Raw genomic sequence first — 20,505 nt, forward strand, 5'->3', positions numbered from 1 at the left:
CGCACAGCTGCATGTAGCTTCATGTATTGATCTTATGCACCTGGCGGTATAATTTGCTGTGACAGCACTGCATAGATTTCCGTGGAAATCTGAACATGTACATTATTGAACTGTACTTTAAATCTGGAACCTTGCTCTTATTTCACGGCGTATTTCCTACAGTACCTGTTTCATGAAATTTGTTAACCTGTTGTTACAGTGTGTCCTTGTATTGATGCCGGAACATCAGAACGTTTATGACGCCATATCTCTACGTATCTGTGATAATATTTACTCATGCGGAAGACTCAATTTCAACTGACGACATTGTGCAGTAACATTCAAATTTAATATTGGATCTTACTGGATCTTGTGGGCTTTATACAGTTCTAGTTTCTGTTAGAAGTGGGTTCTGTGTTAGCGTATTCCAAATTTGCGAATTAGTAAATTCATACTTTACGAATATGAATATCTGTAGTCCTCCTATTATCACCCCCCCGATGTTCTGAAAACAGTTTTTCAGTGAATCCTCCAAGTAGATATTGAACAGCGTAGGTGATAACGGGTACACTTGTGGTACACCTCCCCCTACTTCACTTCCTTATGATATTTATTCTTCTATCTTAGTCTAGCTCTACTCCACGTACACCGCGGATGAAAACTCGCGTGTGCACAACAGATTCTCTATACTCAGCGTACTTCAAACTGGCGGATCAAGGTCACGTACAAACCACGCACGAGTCACTGAACTGAAAACTATGAACTGAAGCAATGGAATCCCCGCTGTCCCAGCTGACTTTAGTTGAAGTCCATTGCTTGACCTTGATCCTCCAATTCGAAATGCACTGACAGCCTGCTCTCTCTTCAACAGAGTAAACAGTACTGGGGGGGGGGGGGAGAGCGCACATGCTCTCTCATATAGTCAGAGCGTTCAATTAATACCCAGCCGGTGATGCTTTTCTTTGAAGAGAAAAGATAACAGTTTGTTTATTGGTGAGGCCTTCTCAGATGCCGCTCCAATCACAAGAAGCTGTAACATTCGTCTACCAATGATGCATTAGCAATTGTAATTGACGTTCTCCTACCTACTCCACGTGGAGTAAAAAGCGTTGTCATATCTCGTGTTGATTGATAACGACAAAAAAATTAAATAGGCCTCATTTTAATTTCAATTTTAATTAAAAGCCATCTTCTAACTTTCAAAATTTGTTCACTATGGGTGGTGGTAGTAGAAATCTATGTATTGCTGTCGATATAAAAGTAATTGTAACTAGGAATAATATTTACAACCAAAACGTGACAACATCGTTTGACATTACAAGTATTTATGGGTGCAAAAACGACATATCTAACACAAAGTCTGCCACTAGGGTACTAATTCAACGATTTTACTGTACAGGTTAAGTCGAATCTACTGCTTCGAGCTGAAAAGATGGCCAATGTCAGGAATGCCATTTTCAGTGAGGTGCGTGGGCAATGAGGAAAGATAACCTATTCAGCGAGGCAATAATATTGCTATTATGCATTGAAAAATATACACTTAGCACTTAACATATTCACAAAAGACCAGGTGACTGAATGGAAATGCATAATTTTATTGTTCTTGAGTTTTATTATCAATTTTTTGTTCACTGAGGAGCCCAGTCTAGGCTGCCATCAATTCTATGTCACGTATTGTATTTGTATTTTATTTAGAAGCGTTCTGTATAGCGCTAAATGCGCTGATCGATCAATAAATTATTTAAAAAATATTGTTCATGGATGATACACCCGTCTGTGGCCGAAGTCACACCTGCCCGTCCTTCGCAGATAAGCAAATCTTCATTCCTTGCGATTAACGTTTTTGCCGCCTCAAGGCACTACAGTCTGGCAAGTGATCTTTCGTGTAATTAGCAGTAACTACTTATTTAAGAACATTGAGAGAACCTTATCAGAATTTCAGAGCAACTGCTCAAAATGTTCTTTATGTTCTATACACGTGTTGCAGTTACTGTGAAGTTCTGGGACACTCGCTGAAGCTCACCTTCACTTATTTGCGTATCAGCCTTGTTATTTCATCTTTCATAATGTTTCGTTGGTTGTGTAGTATCTGTTAAGCAGATAGGTTTCAACGAATACGTAGCTCGTATTGTGTAGGCGTAGACATGTTTAACGTATTACTATTCTCTCTTCTCTGCTCTTTTGTCTTCTCTTCCTTCGTTATCCTCTCCTGCCTTCCTCGCCTCTCTTTTCTCTTCGTGTATTACTCATTTTTCTTTACTTCTTTTGTTATTTGTTTCGTTTTTTTTTTAATTCTGTCTTATTCTACAGTTTAAGAGTTAAGACATGAAATATATATGTTTTTCGGTTTTACAAGTTCAAGTTATTTCATGTACATATTTTTAATTTTACACCATTCGTGCTATTTTAGCGGATCTTCCTCCTTTAGACTGAACTATAATGCTCACCTGTTTAAATGGATTTCTTTGATTTTGACTTTCGTGAATGTAGTCTAATTGACGTCCCGTACATAATTATTTCTATTGCTGTCTAGTCGTGTACATCCTTATACCGTTTGTATCTTGCTCTATTCTCTGAACTGAAGCTTCTGCTCATGAGAATTTCTGACTTTGCTTCTCCATGTTGCTGTATCATTTTAATTAAGCTTAGTTGTTTGTAATCTATTCTAACACATTTTTTTCTGCAGATACAGCGAGATTATCCATTCATGATTCAGCTCTCCTACTATCGAATGTGAATGTATCGCCAGCTGGCAAGGTCAAGCACGGTCATTCGAACACCTTACCTGTTCAGCAATATTCATTTCTGAGTAAATAAGCTTACAGTTCGTGCATTATGTCCAGAACTCTTCCTACAGAGCTGCGCACGAAATCGGATGAGTCTACTTACGAATTATAAGGGAATGGGTAAGCCTTTGCCTTGAACTCGGTAGACACACGCCCGACCTTCCTTTCTACTCCTTCCCCCTCTACAGAAACGTTGTTCCCCTACTGCGCATCGCGAGTGTCTTGACAAAATGCATGAGCTGTACAGTTGCTTGATTTTAGTGTTTCTGTCTTTGTGAGATAATAAGTAAGGTTTATAGGCCTAGATTCTTTGTGACAAGGAAATGTCGCGTACGAAATATTCTTTACAACGATTATAATTAGACGAGGCCGGTTATAAGAGCGATTTATTCATGCATAGCAAAGGTTTCTATTAAGAAATTTTACCTTACTTATAGCATACATTGAAAATTATTTCCGTCGGCACGCACGTACTCATTGTCTTTAACTGATCGCAAAATCCAGCAACAAAAATTTAATCTACCGATAGTTTTTAAGTAGGTTATTTTACGACGCTTTATCAACATCTTAGGTTATTTATCGTCTGAATGAGACGAAGGTGATAGATAATGCCCGAGAAATGAGTTCGGGGTCCAGCACCGAAAGTTACCTAGCATTTGCTCATATTGGGTTGAGGGAAAACACCGGAAAAAACCTCAACCATGTAACTTTTCCCGACCGAGAATCGAACATGGGCCGCCTGATTTCGCGGCCAGACGCGCTAATCGTAAAGGCTGGTCCACAATAAACCGGGAACGGAAACAAGAACGGAAATATTGTTAAAATAAATGTATTTAAATGTGAGCATTCACAATTAACGTTCACGTTCCCTTTCCCGGGTTCCGGCAAGCTTCTCGTTAATTGTGAATGCTCACATTTAAATACATTTATTTTAACAATATTTCCGTTCTTGTTCTCGTCGTTTCCGTTCCCGGTTTATTGTGGACCAACCAGCCTTTACTCCACAGCTACAGGTGTGGACTCTTATCGGTAGTGCGTTTATGTCTAGGAATACGCTGGTGTACTGGAGTTTTCTTATATGGTATTAATTGAAGCAATTTTGCGGCATTTTGTGCTGACGTTTTAAAACCCCCCCCCCCCCCAGTCTCTTGAGCAAGATGTTAAGTGATTTTGTTGGTGTAGTGTAATCGTTGACCAATCTCGTCTAGTTTCTGGTGTTAAAACCCGCCGTTTCACATTGCGCTTCTTTTCAAATAATGTTCCCGGCTGTCGTTTTCACAAACCTTTGAATAGTTCCTCTACTCGGAACATTAGCGCCAGGAATTTTCTACCAACTGACTCAGTTTTAACAATTGTATCATATAGATACACTCATAAAGAATGTTTCTTACGCAGCTTTTCGATGTCCTTGTCACAAAAGCTGTAGGCCTGTAGGTCTACACTACTGAATTCTTCACACTGTAAAAAATAATTACTTATTATCTAACAAAGACAGAAACGCTAAAATCGTGCAACTGTAAGCTTATTCACCCAGTGTAGAACTTATCGAATACTGCTGAACAAGCGGCATTAGAATATCCGTAGCCTGACACGTTCTCTCTCACTAACAGTTGCTGAGAAAACTAACTCACGAACGAATATTGTGGTAATAATTTGATCTCTTTGCTTGTTTTCCGTTGAGAGTCGTAGTTTTACTGTCATATGCTGATATGACTTTAGTGTTTCTCAAAATATGGCAATCCTTTAGTATCACCCTGATTTCTGCTAGTTTTTGATTACTGATTTTGAAGTTCGACGTGTAGGCATTTCGAAGGCGAAATTTCTTTCCCCAGTTACAGGATAGTAGTAGACGCATGATGGGCAGAGGGATATAACGTCTGGCGAAATGTAATTTTGACGCATTCGACATGTGGCCCTTGAATATTTTCTGGGAAGCTTCTCGTCCAGAGTTAGAATTCAGTTCCCTTCGGACTCTACGGCACAGGCCTCCTACTTTAGCTCCCTTCTGAAGCAAATATAGGTGAGGACTTTTATATCGACCTTGGAAATCATCGCGCTCGGCTGGTTTCAATCTGTAAAACTCCCATCTAATGGCACTCTCGTAGTCACTCGACCACCGAAAACGCGTCATTTTCTGATATTCTAACACTGCATTTTCTGCTCGTCTCTTAAAACGAAAATTAAAATCAACGATGCGAAAGACGAAACAGACCATATAGGGGAAAGTAGGATAAGAGTGCGCACTTTCTGGATTTAGGCCTACTGAAAATGCGAACTCTTAGACGACATATAGTCTAAGAGCAGCAGAAGTGAAGTTCAAGAGTACGCATATACTATATTTATTTTTACTATTATTTGTATATAATCATTTTCTTCTGTCAATAGAGATGAATTCAAACGTTATGGATAATTAAATCACTTACCTGATGACAGATTTTAGCAACAAGAACAAAAAGTAAACTATCAGACACAAAGATCACAACTAACTTTAACAAATCAAATTTATTTACAGTCATCACAAACAGTGCTCATGCCATCAATATTGATAACATTTTGTACAGTTGCAATCAGGAGGTTCCGTATACTCTTTAGAACAGAGGACAAACAGTGATGTTCGCCTCGTTTATATTAAAAACCTGTGCAATGGATCTTTTGCTCTCGCCTCTAGCTAGTCTTTCCTTTATCTACTCCACCATTACTTTCGTAAAAATTAACTTTCTATCCAATTTCTTTTATATTTCCTCATTGTCTCTTAATTCTTGCAACTGCACTGAAATTACCAAAAAAAAAAAAAAGTCATCAAGAATTCGAATAAATTGGACATAATTAAATAAAATATTAAAATACAACAATTTTTTTAACTAATATAAAATAAACAGATGTAAGTTAAAACATTATCTCTATAAAACTGAGTTATACTATAGCTGCTTTCGAGTCTTAAGAGTACGCATGCGAACTCTTGGGCGTGTACTCTTTGCCACTAGCGTAATATTTTACAATTGACAGTACTGATTTGTGGCTACTCACATCTTGGAGTGGTAGTTCCTGTTTTATTAACAACAGTACCCAGCCGTATTTTAATATAACTATGATGAGACTGATAACTTATTCACCTATTACCCTTGTAACATGAATATTAACAACATTCAGATAAAAGATCGCGGAGGGCAAAAACAGATTTCTTACCTTTAAAACAACTATACGAAACTCGGAGCGATTTACACCACATCCAATTTTTTTTTCCTTCACTCACACAACATATGGACAGTCAGTTTTGCCAACATCGAAATTACCATAAAATATTTGGAGGCTGCGTACTCTTAGACTGTGCGTACTCTTACCCTACTTTCCCCTACTAGCAAAATAGTCTGTAAAGAGAAGTAATATATTATTTTCATTATACGAAACTCTTCGTCCTCACTTATTTTGAAGTATGTGTTAGTTCTTTTTGTACGGAAATTCGTTTCTTTTCCTTTGAGAAGGTTATCAACTACGTCATGCCTCACTATCAGATAAAAACACATGCGAAGGTTGTTATATCCAGCTGGCATGTTGACAATTTTACCGCGATAATCTGACTATTCCACTTCCAGCATTGTATTATTCCTACTTCATCCTTCGAAGTTATTTTACGCTAACCGTTTTGTCAGTACGTTGCTTTCCCTACCATTACCATTCAGCATTGTTCACTAGGTCATGATCATGAAACATTTCGTCACGAATTTGTTTCGTTTAATACAGGGATGTCAAAGCGCCTGCACTGCGTGCTCTCAAGAACCCGCACAACATTTCCTTAAGAACGATGATTGTACTTTTATTTGCTGAAAAGTGAACTTCGTTGGATTTGTATTGCTTGTAGTATGAGCACGTAATGCAGGCGCTTTGATATCTCTGGTTTAACAGATCATGAATTTGCTAATAAAGTTACGAGCATCAGTGTTTAAGATCTTAAATAAGCCCCTGAACCTAAAATATGAATGAACTCGTTCAGCAGATAATGAATCGGAAACCTTTGCTAACAAAGTACGGCCATCAGTGATTCAGTTCATTCTATTGTGAATAAGCCCTTAAGGACGTTGTAGTTCGGTCGGCTGAGTCGCTTGCCTTCTTATCCAGAGTTGCGCTCGGGCGTGGGCTCGATTCCCGCTTGAACTGATTAACTGGTTGAATTTTTTCTGAGATGTTTCCCAACCGTAAGGCAAATGTCAGGTATTCTATGGCGAATCTTCGGTCTCATCTCGTCAAATACCATCTCGCTATTACTAATTCCATGGATGCTAAATAACATCGTAGTTGATATAGAGCCGTTAAATAACCAAGTAAAAAAATAAGCCCATGAAGTAATAAATGAACTCTCGTCATGAATGCTGTCATTAGCAAGTAATGAATTCGATAACCTAGTTAAGAATGAACTCACCATATCATGAATTTAGTTATCGATTGTCCTACGAAATACTCGTAATAAATTAGTTCCAGTGAAGAGATCGACTCTTCCACTCATTTATTGGAAGTCGAGATCATCATCGTCATCATCATCATCAAGGTGGAACAAAAATCTCGTTCCAGTCATGCCGAGCTTTCATTTCAAAACTTCTCAGTCTAAATATTTATTTCAATTAAATTTAATTTAAATGAAAAAGCACCTCAATTTAGATATTGGGGGAAATTTAACAACTATATTAATTTCATTTCAGGTTTCATCCCATCTCCTTCGAAATTTAGAATGACACTCCTATATTGTGATACTTAAGTTTGAAAGAGCATTCAGTTGTTTATGTAGGCTCATTTATTGTCACTTCTTTTGTTATCTATTATTCTTGCATGGAAACCTAGATTGTTGTTATTGTCAATTGATTATAGGACGAAAACAGTTTATTTTGGAGTAATTTTCCAAATGTAATTTATTAAATTTACTAAATTGCATGTTCAAAATGTGCTCCGTTGTTGACTAGACAGTAATATAGACTATTTCGGAACTCCTTTAGATAGCATTGCCATAGTATGAAAACCATACGTCGTAAATTGAAACTTAGGCTTTTATTATCCTGTATTCTGTTTTACAATTTTAAAGAATAGATTTACAGTATAATACTCACTCATAATATTCTTTATGCCATCCTAGCATTATAAACAGATTTTTACTGCATTATCGTGCGTAATCGGCTTATTATAGCACGCGTGCCAATAAAAGCAATGACGTATTCGCTGTGACACTATACCGAAACGCTTGCTATCTTTCTTACCGCTTGTACGCGCGACGTAACAAGAAATGAAATTCAGGAGAGAAAGGAAGGTAACGTATAATTTATTTCAAATCTTTAACAATTTTGTATCATTTTTGTAATATCACATAAAACAGTTCTGTGGTTCAGAGAAACTAATTATATTAACAAAATGAAGAAACATTTGTAACATAACCTGCAAGATCATCTCATCCATTTCTCTTTAGTCATTGTCAATGCCAGGCGGAACTGATCGATGCGAGCATATGAAGACTCTATCAGCTATGGATCCCGAATTTCTTTCGTAATTTATTTCCTACAATTTATAATGCTAAGATGCCATAAAGTGTTGTATCTAACTCGTGGATAATCTTATTATGACACTCATGACACAAACATTCATTCATGCCATAATCATCAAGATTATCCACTTGTTGCATAAATAGCTATTAATAATAGTTTATTTTACTATTAGAAGTATATTTTACTATCTGAAGTAATCTGTAATCAACAGTAGTACTTAGTCTTTGTAGTTTTATTCTCTTGAGGTCTAACCAACGTTAACAACAATCCAGGTTGCCAGACGTCGATAGAAAACAAAAAGAAGTGGGAACAAATGAATGAGATGTATAAACAATTGAATATTCTTTCAAATTTAAGTATCAATATTGTACTCCAATCAGGAGAAAATCTCAGGGGGATGACACGCAGCGGGGTAATGCTGTGAATGAATGTTGATGTCATAAGGTCGCACAGATGGACAGATGGATGCACGCATCTCCATTGGCTAACTCCCAAAGAACAAACGATAGAACTGATACATACTTATACTACCCTAGTTACAAAATTAGATCACGGTTAATATCCTGATCTTTTAATCCCTCCATACAGGAGATGATATATGCAAGAGAGCGCATGTTTTTTAAACTGACGTTATAACGGTAATATTATCTATTTACTTCGCTCCAATAGATGACGCAATAGCAAGTACATTCCTTTAACGGTTAATCTCCTGGTTGGAGAACAGTATATGGGTGCCATTTTAATTTTCAAAGGTGATGGGGTGAGAGTGTGAAACCTAAAATGCAATTAACATTGGTTTTGAACTTCTCCCTCAATATTCAAATTGATGTTTTTTTTTTCGTTTAAATTTAATTTAATTGACACAAATAGTTATTTAGACTGGGAAGTTTTGAAATGAAAGCCCTGTATACAAATTGTCATTGCTGATACTCTGCTTGGACGCCCCATGTTTCGTCGTTCAGTAGGTCTGTAATCCTTCGCTTGTCTAGCTGTTCTGTATGAATATATTCTTGACATGTGTTCATACCAATAATTGTTTTTTCTCTCTGCAATTTTCTCCTCAATCTTGGAGATTCAGAATTCTTATCTGATAGCGGCATTTCGTATTTCATCCCTTACTGTGTATCCAGCAGATTTTTATTTAAAAAATCACCTCAACTGTTAATATATTTTCTCTTGTCACTTCTATGAGGTGTCCAATAATAATTATTATTATCGCAACTATAGAACAACATCGGAACATAACCACTTTACAAAACTTTAATCAAACGTCTCTTCTGGTTTTGTTATTTAAGGTTCTATGTAAGGTTCCACACATTTGTTGGGATGTGTATGTGAGCTCGTCTGACATCACAATTTCATGTTTAGTTGTTTTAAGAACTCTAAAAATGCGTAATACATGACAGAAATCTGATTTATATTTCAGGGCTGTGGGTGTTTGTTCATTAAAATTCTTACCTATGGCTGAAACGATAACAAGACACGTTCGGGCCAGCACATTGCATATTCATGCCGTGTTTGCATTGCTGCTGGCATTAATTTACCCTCCGTCATACCCGCGAGATAATCCGGGACTCAAACCGAAGGTGCTGACTCTGCCCTTATGCCTTGTGTGAGTGGAAAAGTACTGCTTACATATCTTTTTTTTTTTTTTCTATTCTCACTTCTGGATCTGTCTTGCACGAGCGTATTTTGAGGAACATTTTATTTCGAAGAATATGATTTCCTATAAAACACTTTAGTAATTTAAAAAAATATATATTAATTTATTCTACAGAGGAACATGATGTTTCTGCAGTTGATTGTTAGGAGATATAGTTTAAATTTTCAGTTATGTATGTATGTTAAAGTTCAAATTTCTAGTTTTCGTCAGTTACGCATTGCCATAGCATATATAACTTTTCCTCCTCTTACACCTCCTCGTCGTCAGAGTATTTGGTTGTATTCCATCTGCCTATTCCTGGAATCACTTTACACTGTTGGAACGTGTGTTTACTTTTCAGGACATTGTGTACAGATTTGTAGGAAATTTAATTTCATGTTAGACTGAGTGACGCGAGAGAGATATATCCGGTATTAGGAGACGTAATTATGTAGCATGATACTGTGTAAGGAATTGAACTTACGTGCGAATAGAGATTTTGCGGTAATAATGTACAGGGAATTGTTATTAGCTGGCAGTGTTGATGTGAGTGTTATGTGATGAATGTAGCACTGAATTCAGTGTGCGGAGAAATGCAGTTATGCAAGAAAATTAATGTACATGAAATTGTAACTATGTAACAAGTTTAATGTACTTACAACTAAGTATCGACACCATTTAGCTGAGTATTTTAAAACTAGTTTTCCATTTTAATTTTAAATTTCCAGTGAGTTTTCGATCTGCTCGAAGTTACATTAATTGTATGTTAGTTGCTGTTGTTAAGTGTGAACGTGTGTGTTAGCAGGTCTAATATTAGTCTTGTGTTTGTTGCAGTGTGGAGCGCGACCGACTGCGGGAGCGGGAACGACAGGCGCGCGCGCAGATGTCATCTCAAGCGGAGCGCGAAACCGAAAATGTGGGGGCGCCATTCTTCGGACCGCCTGTCAGGGTGAGTACCAACAATGTTTCGATAATTTCATTGACTTTATGAAACATTTCAAATGATCCAGGAGAATTTGAAAAACATCGTAAAACTTAAAAGGCTGCGGAATAGGTGTACTTAACCCCACCACTTTTCCTTATGATAGTTAATTATTTATTATAAGATAAGGTTTTACAAAAGTAAGAGGTAATTTCAATTGCTCGTATTTTGTTAAATTCAATTCAAATATAAATCCTGACAAAGAAATTGAATTTTTTAATGCAGCATCTAAAATGTACTTGTCCACCATTTTATTTTTGTACAAGTACTGTCTGAGCTCCAGCTCTGAAAGCGTGCCGTATGAGGAAGTGGGTAGCGGAGGAACGTGATACAGCAAGTATAGTACAGTCTACCGGGTTCCACGCCACTTTCCTGCCGCGGTTTCAGAGCTGGCGCTCAGACAGTACTATTCGTCCGAATGGTTATGTCGAATCCCGGTTTCCCCCCTACCTGTTTCTACTAGCCCCTCTGTAAAGGCTAATGGCAAGAAAAGAGTCCTGTTAAGTACTATTGGAAAACAAAATTTATCGGTTTAGTGATTGCTATATACCGGGTCATCATTTTGTTTTTACTAACATTTCTTATATTAACCTGGCTATATCTTTGGATTAACGGGTGAAAACCGCAAACACCATGTTACCCGTTTCCACGACCGTAGTTTGATGATACTATAGGCATCTAACAAGGAAATCTCAGTACGCAGAAACGAATGGGCGTACGTGTCTCGCGCAGATGACGTATGCTCCCGTTCCCAGCATGTTCTCAAGCCTACGGCAGGAGGGTAAGAGGGGTATAGCATGCGCGGCGCGAAGAGTTCGAGCTGAGTTTTGCTTGTAGTATACCTATAGAGAGAAATGCAAACAAATCACTTTACTAGGTACAGGAGAGAAGAAAATTAGTGCATCCATTTACGTAAACTAGGGACTATTACGATTTTCAGTTTGATAATTTTCGTTAGGTTTTTATTTACTCAAAATACAGTACAGTATGAAGAATAAGTGTTTTTACTCACTGACTGAATTGTCTGGGCGGACGTATTCGTTATGCAGTGTATAGTACACTGTCTACAGCATATTAGCATACAATATGGATAGTGCATTTAAATTGAAAAATAATAAAAATCTAGATATTTAAACAAATTGTTGAAAATGATGGCCGTTCATTTCGATACAGGCTTCAGTTCTTTTGTATACATATTATCGAAGACGTTTTTAAGCATATCTTCTCAAATTGAATCTTTTGTTTCTGGAATATAATTCTTTAATTCTTCTATTGTTGTAGAATATTTAACAAACACAATTGTTTTACAGTAACCCCAAAAGAAATAATGCAAAGCATCAGTCGACATGGGGGGATCATAGTCCTCTGCCTCTTGAAATAATTCTGTATCTACTGTATAACAGAGTACCTTACGTATTGTAAGTTCAATCTTCACTTCTGCCCAATTCGCACAGATAAATTTACTAAGATTGCTATCTGCTGTCCGTTCAAATAGTTAAGTCGCAGTATCGTAGAATGGGGGGGGGGAAATCACGTGACAGTCACTTAACGAGGCCCTTTTATTTAAATTATTTTAAACAGTTGTATAATATTCCGTAGTCGTCCAATTCATGACAGCAAATGTTTTCAGAAAAGAGCTAACAGGCCAGGCACTAGCCTTTACAGAGGGGCCAGTAGAAACGTGTGGGAGAAACCGGGAAGCGACGTAACCAAACGGACACAGTACCTGTGCGAATAAATGATTCAATAATGAATGCACTTTATTCACTGAAGAATACGACCATATTTCTGGAACGTACTATACTCACTCAGTACTGTATATTGTGACCGTATGACGACTTTGATTCCATATGCGGCCTTGGTTCTGTGTGGAGTACGGGTGGAAGTTTACTAGTAGAAGTGGTGGGAGGAAAGTACGTTCAAAAACTCAGGTACAATAAAAATTGGAGTACAAATAAAATGATTACCCTGTAGCATTAATTCGTGCGATAGATCTTTCCTTTACCCAACTGTTCAGCGATGACACCGTTTGTCTTCTGCAGTAGAGAAGTACTGCACTTCGTGTAAGCTTTATAGTTGTTGCAAACACACACACACAATGAATATTTCTAACATATTGAAATATGTAGAATTGATATGCTAAATATAATAAGTAATATGAATCAAGAACTCTTGTCCAGTAATACTCCTGTTACGAGTTGTACAAAGTTTACGAAATTACCATTACAATACCGAGTAATTAGACGGCTCATCTTACATATATTTTTGGACGCCTATAATACTCGAATAAATTAACTTGAAACTCTCTTTTCGTCACGATATAAGTTAATTTAAGATAGTATTTTCGAAGTTTTGCCTAATATCAGTGCCGAATCTGAGCAACTGGATGAGTACGAGCCATTTTAAGTAATCCTCAAAATGGTCATCCCCCAGCTTGAGGAATGATAGAATCGCAGTCGGAGTGTGACGTCATCTCTAAATATTGCAATGTTGCTCGGATTTTGTCGGAAGCAAATGGAATTCTTGTCGAAATTCGTCTTCAGCTGAATGAAATATACGTTATGTGATATTTTTATTTAGGCTTATATTTGTTATAGAGCGTTCGGAGTTTAGTAAATACCATTGAGTATTCATTCATTTAGTGTTCTGCCCAACAAATTCCTTTTCCTCTTCTTGATCAGTTTCATGGGGTATATAGGCATCTTCTTGGACATCCCCCCTGTTTAACGAAAATAAGTTACTTACGTATTTCATAGCATATGTAAGATAACAGAAGTAAATACATTCCATTTATTAGGTTATTGGAAATGCAACATAAAGTACTATACTCTATAGCTATTTATGAGCAGTATAGAGTGTTTATATTTGAACCAGTACTTAGTTGTAGTGTTTAGATTTACTTGTGTTTTTTAATGTTATAAAATACGTAAATAACTTATTTCCGTTATATTACAAAGAAGAGGGATGTCCACTAAGAAGACGGCTATATACCTAATGGTATTTTCTAAACTTCGAACATTCTATAGGTATTAAATTCGTTCCTGTCGTAGTTACAAGATGTTATGGCATAGAGATACAGTGGGCCTATATGCGTGAGAGCTATGCCGCAGATTAAGTAGCAAAATCGCGGAATAATTTTCAGCAAATGGATTTCTTGTGAACATGAGTTAGATTCTCAATAATAAATTATAGCTGTGCTGGAATAAGTTAGATCAGAAAAGTAATTAGAGTTTTGTTACGTTTGCAATTCATTTCATTCATTTAGTGTTCTGCCCAAGGACAGGCCTTTCACTCCAAACCCAGCTTTCTTCAATCTTCCCTATTTTTTTGCCTTCTTTTTCGTTTCCTCATATGATCCATATATCTTAATGTCGTCTATGATCGGATATCTTCTTCTACCCCGGACTCTTCTCCCGTTCACCATTCCTTCCAGTGCATCCTTCAGTAGGGAGTTTCTTCTCGCCAGTGATCCAACCAATTCCTTTTCCCCTTCATCAGTTTCAGTATAATTCTTTCTTCATCCAGTCTTTCCAACACAGCTTCATTTCTCACTCTCTCTGTCCACTTCACACGTTCTATTCTTCTCCATATCCACATTTCAAATGCTTCTATTCGCTTCTCTTCACTTCGTCATAATGTCTATGTTTCTGCCCCATTTAATGCCACACTCCATACAAAGCACTTTACTAGTCTCTTCCTTAGTTTTTTTCCAGAGGTCCGCAGAAAATGTTTTTTTTTATATATATTAAAAGCTTCCTTGGCCATTGTTATCCTTCTTTTGACTTTCTGGCAGCAGCCATGTTACTGCTTATAGTACACCTCAAGTATTTGAAGCTGTCCACTTGCTCTACTGTATCATTTAGAATTCGCAAGTTTATCTTCTGTATTTTTCTTTTGCTCAGTATTTTATTTTGTTGTACGCAAAGGAAACAAAATCATTGATACTTAACGATAATGTGTTTCTGCATGATAGTTCATTCTTTCTGTGCAAGAGGATATGTACAGAAGACTGACGAAAAATCAGATGTGGTTCACATCAATGTAAATCGGTAAGAATGTATTTATTCAGAATAACCTAAAAATTATCTCCGTTAAGAATTTTGTATACATCCATAAATCGTCCTTCCTTTCTCTGTCTCCGGAAATTGAAATTATGTGTTGACTATAGTTAGAACTTAATATATATCAGACATTCTAGTAAACCGTATTGTATCATAGTGCACATCTCCCGTATCATAAAGAAATGAAACTCTGTACGTACTCGTATGATTAGGCTTGCAGACTTCAGGCTAGCGTGGTTGAAACTCCGGCTAATATCCATGTAATCGGATTTTCCTCGTACCTTTTCAGAGCCACGGTGCGTTTACATACAAAGGAGTTAATTACAGGAGTATTAATTAACCGGACTAAGTTTAACACAGAATTTCCAAATGTTGCTCTTTTACCGTAAAGACTCTAGGATCAAGTGCATTTTTTCTCGTGTGCCTAAAGGTCGTAGTCAGATTTTGAATTTCAATATGTTTTAACTTCAGGCTAATTTATTAAAATTAGAAAGGCTAGAATATGGTCATCCAGAGTTGATAGCTTGTGAAAGATGTTAACGATACGAAATATTGCAGATAAAACACCTAATTATAAAATGACTTTCATAACAAATGTGTTGAAAATAAATAAATAAATAACAGAATTCGGCAAGCAATCTTAATAGGCAGAAGGCAAATAACGCGCGGGAAACGTATGTAGAGACTTCTTCCCATGTATTAAAATTGGATATAAAATCTCCAAATAAATTCAGGTTTTCAGCGGTTTGAGACGAGTGGTGTTTGTCGCGTACATTATTTTCTTCTTCTTCTTCTTCTTCTTCTTATTATTATTATTATTATTATTATTATTATTATTATTATTATTAATTTAATCACAGTCTAGTATATACAGTCACGAAGCTTGGGATGATTTTTTGCAAATCTCGCGATAGTTGCTAGCCGCTTAGAGCGCTGTGAGTACTAGGAACAATAGACCGTGCCACAGCCATCGTGATCTAATAGAGGCCGTAAGGTAGACCATGTAACTCGCTTAACCCGATCACGAAGGGCGGCGTTTCAACCATATAAATTAGTTGGAATGCATAAACAGTAACATATGTTTCTCTAAAATGTAGTGTAATTCCATTAATACATTTTAAAACAATGATTATGAGACATTTCAGACATAATTTACTTGCGAGTTAAGATGTAATGTTATTTATGGTGTGAAAATTACGTTGTTCGTATGTGTAATACCTGCCTTTATTTCGATTAAATATTGCGAAATTCTTGTACATTCATTTATGCACGATTCAGTAATTTTCAATTGCACCTCACGGATATTTAGATATGTTGAAATTATAGGTTATGTTTACTGTACCAGTTGCCCCTTTCTGTCTAAATTTAGTGATCTCCAATGCCTTGCCATTCATATGAAAATTATAGGTTATGTTTACTATATTTAACTTATATTCCTAAATTCGCAATCTTACATTATAATTAAGCATAATGTCATATATGATACCCCGGACATTCAATTTGTCTGTATTTAAATACTAAAATTGAGTACTGAATTATTGTATTTATCTACTACATAAGAGATGAAGTAACACAATTGTACGTACACTAACTTCATAGGAGTGATATGGTAAATGTTTTGTCTAAAATTAAGGAAGGTAGATGTGCTAAATTGAAATCACAATATAAATTCTTTTTTATTAAACCTCAAAATAGCTTCCATTCTAAACGTGAAATGTTGACGCGAACAGATTATGTTAACATGTAAAATTCTCTTTATATTAAAATAACACATTTTTGTAATTATTTCTGCAACATATTATGCAACAAGAAGTAAACGGAACTTATGGACACATTACACTAAATAAAGCTTAGCAATGATAAGCAATAAAGTTATAATATATTTCACTGAGCTCCATACACTGAAATAGAAAACCCGAACAAACATTACGGCCTGGTCTGGATCGAAAAAAGCATTGACTGTGCCGTATTTTGCATTTTTGTGAAAAGCTAAGTAAACTGTGAAATGTTCGTTATCAGTTGTAATAAATGTAAATGGCTAAAATACAATAATTTGAACAATAATATGGGACAAGAAGACGTTTGTACTACTATAAATTGTAAGAAAAATAGGTTAGAGTTATCCTTCTTCCGAAAGATCCAGGAAGGTGAGTTTATAGAACATAATATATATTTTATGAAAATAATATATAAACCTTATGTATTTCATATTTCAATAGTGGAAGGAAGTTCAAAAGAACACGATATCGAAAGTACAATACATTTTATGCTCTGCTAGGGAAAGAATCTGTGATGAGGCGATAGTAGCGATCCTGGTGGTGAGCAACTATCAATGGATGCATATTTCAACTGTCTATGTTTGCATATTTGGTAAGTATTAAGCTTCGTGACTGTATATACTAGACCGTGATTTAATGCTCAGACACTTTATACGTAATCATTCGTCTACGCACTTCCCAATACAAACTGCCTATTGTCTTATACTGAAATGTTTGTAAGGCACTTTTATATGTAGGGTAAAGTTGCCTGATTCCGTGATACTCCTAATTCCGTGATACGTTTTTTTTTTTTCACTGACTGTCACAGGATTGGGTATCTTGCTAGGAAGTTCACCGATGTCTCAAAAGTAGGCGAAAAATACACTGTTTCGAGAAAGATGTCTGGCGCTATGGTCGAATGGTAAAGCTTTGGCTGACGTTCAATTTTTAAAATAAGTATCACGGGATTAGAGGTATCACGGAAATAGGCAACTTTACCCTTTATGGTGCCAGACCATAACACTACTCTCATTTTTGCACAGAACTTAAACTGATGATGATAAGATGGAAAGCTGATGTAAATGAGGATACGGAATATTGCAACTGATTCTTTGCTCGTATGGTTTGGGATAACTTCGGATGTCAATAGTAAACTCCATTTCTTTATTTAATAGTCTGTGCATTTGGAAGCACCTCTTCATGGATGGAAACAAATGAGTAAATTAACGGGATTACTATGAAAACTATATTAATTGCATGTTACACTTTGCAGAAGATCCAGTAGTTATTACACAATATGCAGACGACTGGAAATATATGACAAGGAAATTGAAGGAGAAATGTGAAAATGGGGGTTATAAATAAAAATTAATAAAGCAAAATATATGTGTATTGGAGAAGGAGATGAAGATGATGAAGAAAAAGAAGAAAGTTCCGAAATCGGACCGAATGACTTTGTATCAAGAGTCTTGAGAAATAAAAAAATAATAAAATGCAAACGGTACAGGAATCTTAGGTTAAAATTAGTATAAAGAGAAGATTGCATAAAGAAATTAGAGGAAGAATTATCCAAGCAAAAAGAAAAATATTTAGGTCGAATGGTAGTAAAATATAAACAAATTACTAAGGTACAGTTATATAACAACTTATTTCCAAAGTTTCGACTTGGACTGCAGATAGTAATAGACTACTAGTTCTTTAAGACGTTCGTCTAGAGTTGCAGGAATGGGAAAAATAAAAAAAATAATAGGATTACAAAAATAATTAAATTTAAAGAAATTGTACGAGATTAAATTCAAAGGAGGTATTTAAAATAGTGTAGTTATTTGAGAAAATGAAAGTAGAAAGAGTTGAAACAGATCTTGGACAGGCACCATGTGAGAGAAGGAAGAGAAGTCAATTCAGATTAAACTGTTGTAGAAAGGTAACATAAATAATGGAAGAAAGAAGAATTCAAGGAGGGAAATGAAAACACAATAAACACTGGAATCGGTTCACTGCTGCTGCTGCTGCTGCACGATTTGTTTTAATGATGCATATTGAAATAGCGTCTTTTACAGCGGTTTCAAAGTTTGATTGGAAGTGTTACAGATTATGTAAATAGTAAACTTACGTGTCAAGCATATAAACACGTAATATGCCTAATACAAGTAATAAACGTATTGTAACGTATTATACTGAACAACAATGTAATTTTATTATCTCAACAATAGGATTTGCTCTCCACACAGTAACACAGTATTCGTTAATGCACTCCACAGACGACAATGACAATTTACTTGGACTATTACGAACAACAATGAACTGTTAATCTTAACTAATATTTACAAAGCACTATTTACAACACAGAACGGTCAGTTCTCAGTTCACAGCTCGTTTGTCTTGGCTAGTTCTTCTAGCTCAGTCACTCGCGTTCACAGAATCTCGAACCACAGACCTTCAGAGACGATCCGCTGAACTTCGAACTCAGGTCCCCCAACTGCGGTCCACTGCACTCGAACTCCGGGCTTCAGGCTCCACAGTTACGGACACAACTCAAGTCGCGCTCTGGTCTCGAAGCTGGCTTCACTGCTACACAAGACTGGCTTATTGACTGACTAATCATGAATCATTGTCCGAGTTCACTCGCGTTTCTTCTTTTATAACCACGGCGACGTAGCCTGGAAAGTTCTAGTTCGCGATTTTTCGACGCGCGTCCAGATAGCACTCCAGAGAAAGCACTCGAACAATCCGGACCCCTCCTCTCCGCCGCGATCACTCTTTCCCCCTTCTTCTCTCCGCAAACACCAGATGCGCGTGCAACCCGCCCAAAACACGGCCGACTTAGCCTCTCCTCCGTCGGTCGTGAGATCGAATCTCACGTTGTCGTCACAGTATCTTATATTGACACTTTACTGAAATTAGAACTTATAAAATAACACAAGTCTGCAAAATTAAGAGTCGTAAAAACTTCTGTAAAAACTTACGCTATATTTATACCGTAGTTTCTTGATGTGCTAAATCTAAAACTGAGCTCAGATTTTCTCTATCACGTACCGTTTTTCTGCCTTGGCACTGTTAGTAATGTGAATGTAGAGAAAAGTGATGAAGTGAAACATGCCCTGTGGCAAATATTAAAAATATATTTTACAGAAACTATTAGCACAGTCTAGTATATACAGTCACGAAGCTCAATACGTAGTAAATATGCATCCATAGATAGTTGCTACTATCGCCTCATTACAGACAATACGAAATAGTACCGGCACAGTCTATTGTTTCTAGTACCCTCATAAACTCAAGCTTCGTGACTGTATATTAGACTATGCTATTAGATTGTCATAATTAACAGCTCACATTTAGTCAAATGCTTTGCACTGCCTTTGTGAGGTTCAAAAGATGTTGTCTTTTGGTCAGTGATTTAGTTTCCAATAACTGGTTCTTGCTATGCTGTTTCATTCACAGAGGAAATTTGGAAACTTAATATACCCCGCTTCTTACCGAGAAGCATTCACAGCTCTCTCAGATCTCCACACATCATCCAGTTCTGACCTTTATATTTTATCTTTGCAAGAATCAGTTCATAATTCTCAATAAGTTTTTTTTTTTTTTTTTTGAGGTGTACTGAATGATCAACAGATCACGAAGCATACTTTTTGCCATTGTGCACAAGCATTGATCACTGCTTTCAGACTTCTTTTGGAGGAATCGATAGAAATCTCTATTCATCCACGTCGTACTGAACATTAAACTTTTATATTAAGCCGGTCTGGGTGGCGCAGTCGGTAGAGTGT

General features: G+C 36.5%; 1 protein-coding gene across 6 annotated transcripts in view; it reads left to right on the plus strand.

Annotated features, from left to right (window-relative positions):
- The window catches only part of lilli (AF4/FMR2 family member lilliputian), a 1,088,977-nt gene that overhangs the window by 687,631 nt on the left and 380,841 nt on the right, over nt 1–20,505 (plus strand). For all 6 annotated transcript variants that reach the window (XM_069839798.1, XM_069839799.1, XM_069839800.1 and 3 more), the window contains one exon: nt 10,767–10,881. In XM_069839798.1, the coding sequence (XP_069695899.1) occupies nt 10,767–10,881 (115 nt within the window). The remainder of the gene's footprint in view (nt 1–10,766; nt 10,882–20,505) is intronic.

The sequence above is a fragment of the Periplaneta americana genome, chromosome 11, assembly GCF_040183065.1.
Source record: "Periplaneta americana isolate PAMFEO1 chromosome 11, P.americana_PAMFEO1_priV1, whole genome shotgun sequence".
Taxonomy (NCBI): Eukaryota; Metazoa; Arthropoda; class Insecta; order Blattodea; family Blattidae; genus Periplaneta; species Periplaneta americana.